This window comes from Miscanthus floridulus, chromosome 2 (genome assembly GCF_019320115.1).
Source record: "Miscanthus floridulus cultivar M001 chromosome 2, ASM1932011v1, whole genome shotgun sequence".
Taxonomy (NCBI): Eukaryota; Viridiplantae; Streptophyta; class Magnoliopsida; order Poales; family Poaceae; genus Miscanthus; species Miscanthus floridulus.
The window spans coordinates 48,720,167-48,726,611 of record NC_089581.1 but is presented as its reverse complement, the minus strand read 5'-3'; the positions used below and the strand labels follow the sequence as shown (position 1 = coordinate 48,726,611).

The 6,445-nt window shown below is 44.7% G+C and overlaps 2 protein-coding genes across 2 annotated transcripts; both read right to left on the bottom strand.

The window, feature by feature from the left end:
- Positions 1–420: 420 nt before the first annotated feature.
- On the bottom strand, positions 421–1,197 carry LOC136536510 (dirigent protein 1-like). Its single transcript, XM_066528777.1, has 2 exons — positions 997–1,197; positions 421–813 (listed from the first exon to the last, which is right to left on the bottom strand). The coding sequence occupies exons 1-2, from the start codon at positions 1,195–1,197 to the stop codon at positions 421–423; spliced, it is 594 nt and encodes a 197-aa protein (XP_066384874.1).
- A 769-nt stretch (positions 1,198–1,966) lies between these two features.
- Positions 1,967–5,751, bottom strand: LOC136538729 (uncharacterized). The gene is made up of 4 exons (XM_066530692.1): positions 5,433–5,751; positions 3,933–4,078; positions 3,747–3,857; positions 1,967–2,978 (listed from the first exon to the last, which is right to left on the bottom strand). Exons 1-4 carry the CDS (start codon positions 5,749–5,751, stop codon positions 2,382–2,384), a joined length of 1,173 nt encoding a protein of 390 aa, XP_066386789.1. The 3' UTR covers positions 1,967–2,381.
- Between the last annotated feature and the right edge of the window lie 694 nt (positions 5,752–6,445).

The window sequence follows — 6,445 nt, the reverse complement described above, 5'->3', positions numbered from 1 at the left end:
TATGCGGATGCGGTGTAGGATATGGGATTGGCGAAATCCGGCAGATATGGATTATCCGATAATTGAACGTGGATTATCCGACACTTATAATAGCATAATCAGAATATTTTAAGGTGCCCAAGTGGCAAGAATACAAGTCAACCTAGCCCATGACACAAGCATTATTATATTATAGCCCACAACAAAGCTCGTCAACTATAGGTTGGTACATTAAAATTACAAGCGATGAAAGAATTATCATCTACCAAAGTGGAGGACTAATACATGGTAAAGAGTGAAGGCAAAGTTTTGTCTACTTAAGAATATTTATTTCTTTTACACACTTGTTTTATACTCTTAAATTCAAACGGAGAACTTGTAATAATTTTGTGAGCTCTTAAATCATCAAAGTGGTGAGTTGACGGTGATTATTTCGTGGGTTCATGCTAATAGAGACGGCGCGAGACTAGCGGCCGGCACGGTGGCGTAGACGTCGAGCTCCAGCACCATGTGGTCACTGGACTCCATCATGCCCGTCCGCCACAGCACGTGGCCCGTGGCCCTCCGGAACGCGCCGGTGCCGCCGACCACCGCGAGCTCCCTGACGCCAGCCGAGACGTCGTCCCGGCCCACGACGGCGAGGGTGCTGCCGTTGTAGGCCCCGCCCGTGAGCGCCGCGGTCATGGACACCGCCAGCACGGGCTCCGTGAGCGACGCCAGCGTGTGGGTGCCCTGGGCGCCCCCGACGAGCCACGACGACGACGCGCTGAGCCCGTCCGTCGGGGCGTCGTCGATCACCGTGGTGTCGCCGAAGTGGTAGCCGGGCATCACCGGCCTAGCGGTGGACCCAGAAAATATTTCAGGGGTTAAACAATACCGCTGTTCGATCTTAAGTCTCAGCTCCTCCTACGTTATAGAACTTTATCTAAAAATTTATGGAGGCTCTATAGTAATTCCACTGCTGCGATATAGATAGAGGGGCTTGAGCCCCCGCCCCACCGCTGTGTCCGCCCCTAGGTTCGCCGGCCCCGGACCCTTCACCACCTGCACCGCCGTCTGCCCCGGCCCGCCCGTGATGTCGTGCATGTAGAAGTGCAGGTGGATGAGGCGGCTGCGGCCCCCTGCATCATGCGCTGCCGCCGCCGCTGGCCCAATGGCCATGGCGAGCGCCGCCGCGAGAGAGACGAGGAAGAGGAATCGAGGCGCCGATTCAGCCATGGATCGAAGAGAGGAGAGCAAACCAGTGGAATGACCGATGGTCGAGCTCGGCTTCTTCGAGCGTCGTTACTTATAGGCTATAGCCACACCATACATGAGCGCACGCATGGTTCTATTGAGTCGCCATGGCAGTTGGCATGGCATTGGTGACCGTCGTGTGCTTGCTTGCCTGCGACTCTGCCATTGCCAGTCAGAGCAAGAACAGCTTGGTGACCGGCCTACTGGTACGTGACAACTACGCTACGCTACACGACTAACATGCGTCCTGGCCGCCGTCTAGAGTCTAGAATGTCTCTCGATCAGAAAAGGCTGAGCCAGCTACCGACGCGTTCTGAAAATTGGCAACCTGTACATGGACATTCATATGGTGATATGGGTCACGGACGTCAAACTTACTCGGGGTGAAGCCACTCAAAATCACAAATAATATAACTACCAGATACAAGTCATTCTCTTCCTCGACCTAGCAACCGTTCTAAAAGCTCTCTACCAGTCACTGTTCGCCTAAACGGTCGTTTAGCCCGTTTAAACACCATGTAAACGCTACACGGTGGTGCGCCGTTTCCGTTTAATCACCCGTTTACCCCGTTTAATTGGCCGTTTAGCCCGTTTAATGGAACGTTTTGCCCGAATAATGGCTAAACGGTATGTGACCGACTGTTTACCGTTTAGCGTTTAGGAAAACACTGCTACCAGTACCACCCCATCGTAGGGCATCCAGACATTCAGACTGCAAGGCTATCAGTGAAAAGCAACATAATAACCTCGACATGGATATCGATATGCCAAGTCAGCCTGGACGTTCGGTTAGACCGAACCAAACCGATCGGTTCCTCGGTTTTTACCAAACTTCGGTTACCAGAAAACGTGAACCAATCAGTTAGTTAGAAATCCCAAGACCGGGAATTCAGTCTCGGGTAGTTCGGTTTCGGTCCCGGTCATGACCGAACTATCCGACCTAGACATATTTACATAGCAAACGGGTGCCTCCTTCACCAAACTAGACAAAATCGGGGGCACCAGGATGATCATAGGCCTGCCGTTTTCATTCAGCATCAACCAATCACTGTGACTCTTCCATGACACACTTAGGATATGCTACTACCTATAATCCTATCCTATCCTATATACAAAATGAGGACCATTACATGATACATCAAGAGTAGTTTCTGGACCATAATCGATCAGATCTTCTCAGACTGAGAGCTGATAGTCAGAACAAGCCCGAAGTGGTCGCTGGGTAAGACAGGTAACACCAGCTGACGGATCTCCTGGCGAACTTTCTTCTCCTTGATGTACGTGACACCTGGTATCACTTCCTCCCCGATCATCTCGATGCTCTCGACCTTGAAATCTGACAACTTGCACACGAACCGGTCCAGCCTCTTCTGCAGCTTACGGTTACCAGATAGCATGACGTTAGCTTTCGTGTCGTAGGTCCAGCCATTTTCGCCGGGCTTCAACTCATCCCAAGCGTCGATCCACCCATCTGGTAGGGGGAAGGGCCCATCTCCTTTGTCATCCCAGTTTGTATCCCCACAGAATATTACATTGCGGAAGGCTCCCAGAGTCCTCACAGATTCATTTGCCTGGCCTACTCTTTCCTTGCTGAACATCTGGTCCCAAGTAGGAGGTCCAGGGGATGGGCTCTCAAGGTGGCTTGTAGCCACCACCAACTTGATCACACCTCCAACAGTCACATCAGCTATGCACAGCTCCCGTCCCATTTTTGAGTTATAGAATGGTTTGCGGTCAAATGACTTCACAGGCAACTTGCTCATCTGAATTTGTTTGTAACAAAGTAAATCAGGATATACAGTCCTCAACCAATCGGGAACAACAAAATTGCACAAGAAATGGCATTTCTGGATGCGCAAAGTTCAGGCACCAAAAGACTAAACATAAAAAAAATCATGAGGCAAACAATCCAAAGTAAAAATGCCTCAACATGTAAAACACAGCATATGCAGATGTTGCTGTTAATACTATGCAGAGAAGCAGGAAGCCCATCAGTGTATGGGCAGGCATGAGTATCCTTTGTTGTGTGCCTGAAAAGTAGTAAGCCGTATAGTAGCACCAGCTTATCCATACGGAGTACAGATGGACATGAGCGCATAAAACAGTAACAGGATAGCTAAGCTTTCTAACATCCTGAAGGGATAGAGTTTACCTCACATTTTATTAAAACCTAGGTACATCTAATATTCTGAAATCTGAATTATGGAACAGGAATTTAGCTCAGATAAAGAAACAGGCTGAGGTAGCGACTAAAACTTCGAAATGGCAACTAAATCCAGCATTAAACCATGAAATGAATTCTATGCATCAAGAAAACATAAGTACATAACCCTAGCCCCCATGTTATAAAAAACTAAAAAAGAGAAGTCATATGGAACAGTATTTTAAAACTTGACAGGAAACTTAGATAAACTTATACAATCTAAGCAATTCTAATAGAGTATTACATGCCTAAAGTGGTTAATGGTTTATACCTGCATAAAGTAGTATGGTATTTCCATGACCATCTCAGTTTGAGAAATGTTTTATACCTGCATGCTGTAATATGGTCTTTGCATGGCCATCTCATGCGGCAAGGAGCATTTGTAAGCTTGCCACCAATCCGATTTTTCGAAAAGCAGATAAATGTTTGGAGTGACCTCCTGCAGTTCCACAAATGAATATCCGAAACCCAAGTAGAAGAGGAAAATAAGTAATGCGTAGTTTGAATAAAGGACCTGGAAGCATATAAGATCTGGGCTGTGATGCAGAATAAGATCTCCAATAGCATTCATCCTTCTAATCAGTTCCAATTCCTCTCGGAACCATACATTGTATGTCATTATTTTGACAGTCTTCTTATCCGAATGATTATTTGAATTTCCTATTGAAGTCATTTAGCCATCAGTGTGACAATACCATACAATTAGGATAGTATATTTGGACATATACAGAATATGAACCCAGCTTATAGCATGCATGAGTTTGTTTGCAACTTTTAATTTTTTTATCGAAAACATATGATAAACCTCTTTATAATATCAGTTCATGCAATGATGCAAAGAACAAAAATGGTGCGATCACATAAAAGGTTCATAAAATAAATAATGTAGCCATGATAGAAAACCATATTAGCGTCAAGCTGAAATATAGCCATGAACAATAATGGAAAAACAATATCTAATTTTCAATCAATAGAATAGTGCATCAAGATTTCTCATCAGCGAACATCTGTACCATTATCACCATCAGTTAGTGGATAAGCAATGATAAAATTAATGCCTTATAAAGGACCAATTGAAGCTAGATAAGTTCTGGATTGCAACTTCTAAAAGAAAACAGATATAAGCTATGATGTTGCAAGTGCCAGGCCAAATACTATGTAAAAATATAGGTGAGCTAAATCCATAAATGCACGATGCGACAATAATAGAGGGCACACTTTTTGCTGGTAACTAGCTTCCAGAGATGAGGATGATGACATGTGTAAGACTGTTATGGGTTTACAGAAAAGGTAGAACGTGGTAAAAAATACATATGGTCAAAAATATGTAAACAACTTGTAACTCAATAACTGATTAAAATGTAGCGTATCAAGACAAGAAAGAATCATATATTTGTATCCAACTATCAAAAAGTGGAGCCTAAAAGGAAGAGAAAAAAATCAGCAGTTCACATTAAACAGGTTATCAAAGTAAAATAGCCAAAAGGTGACCAAGCTAATACCAAAACAAGACAAATAGCACTCAGACTCAAATGAAGTTGATCCCTGATACACCCATATCCATGGTGGCAAAAAGCCAAAAACATACCTCAATTTGAGGTCTTGGGCACACCAGATGCGAAATAACTACTAATTAGCAGTTAACATGTGACTAACATTTCTGCCCGTCCCTACTTTCTCCGATTTCATATTATAGTGGCTAGTTTGTTACATTTATTGGCAAAATTTTACTGAGGGGATTTAGGATTCAGGAACAATAAAAAGCAAATCTATGTTTCAAAATTACCCTCAGAAACCAACGAATAAGTATCTATGGCTTCCAAAAATCTAACCTTGGTAAAGAAACAAAAGAACCAGACTACCACAGATTATGCGATATTGAACCATGTAATAAAATAAGGATTAGTACTATAATGCCACGAGGAAGCAATTCTTGGCGCATCCACCACCATCGTTAACGGAAAAATCGAATATTTAATCCGCGAAAAAAAGAATGGGAAACCCCTAAAATAACCTTTCTTGGCGGCGGGCGCCTTCTCCTCTTCCTCCGCCGCGCCGCCGCCCCGCTCGTCAACGGCGCGCGCCTGAACGGCCTCCGGCGACACCGCGGGTTCCCGCTTCGCCGCGCGCCGCTGTAGCGGGAGGAACGCGGCGCCGGCGAACGCGCCGAAATCCAGCGGGTCGTCGGCGCAGTCCCACGACAATAAACGGAGGTTGGTGGCGGAGGACATGGCTCGGTAGGGCGACGTGGCGACTCTCCTTGGGAGGGGGAGGGGGAGGGGGAGGTGGGATGGTTTGAGGGCGCAGAAGGTGCGGAGAAGCGAGAAAGTCATCCGGATGTTTGAAGAGGGTTTTAGCCGCGTGCTATTATAAAAGATGTTAATTATCTATATATCACTAAAAAATTTAAAAGCACATAGACATCATCGATCGAAACTTTTTTTTTCATCCATGTTATTCCGTCCACATTCGTTGACAGTGACTAACGAAGCTATGAAAAAACTTAAATGCCTTCAGGCTAGAGAAAAAATAAAGTTCTGTTTTTTTCCTATGCCACTCCCTGGCTGAGTGTTTTGTCGTTGACCATTATTAACTGTACTAATTTAATTGGTATTTAAATTATTTGTAATATTTTTTATTTTGAATATCATAAATTTGAAAATCTTGCTACACAACGTATTCCAACAGCAATATTTTCAAGGACTAAAATCAAAACAAAAATAATATTAAGTTAAACTAAATATTGAAAAACAAAAACAATATCATCAGACATCTCCTTGTATTAGCAATCATAATTTTAAAAATGCCAAACAATCCTTTTCAAACCAGAGAATATGGAGCGGTTGGCAGCCCGTGGTTGAGGCATTCGCTCGAACATGTGGTGCGCAAGTGCGTCTTCCTTCGGCACCACGCAAAGATGCAGGGGCCTAGTTACAAAAAAAAGATGCAGGGGCCTACTACTGTGCACACCGTGCTCCCACAGGCATTCTCCATCCTCCCGCCCAGCCATCTACCATGCATGCATCG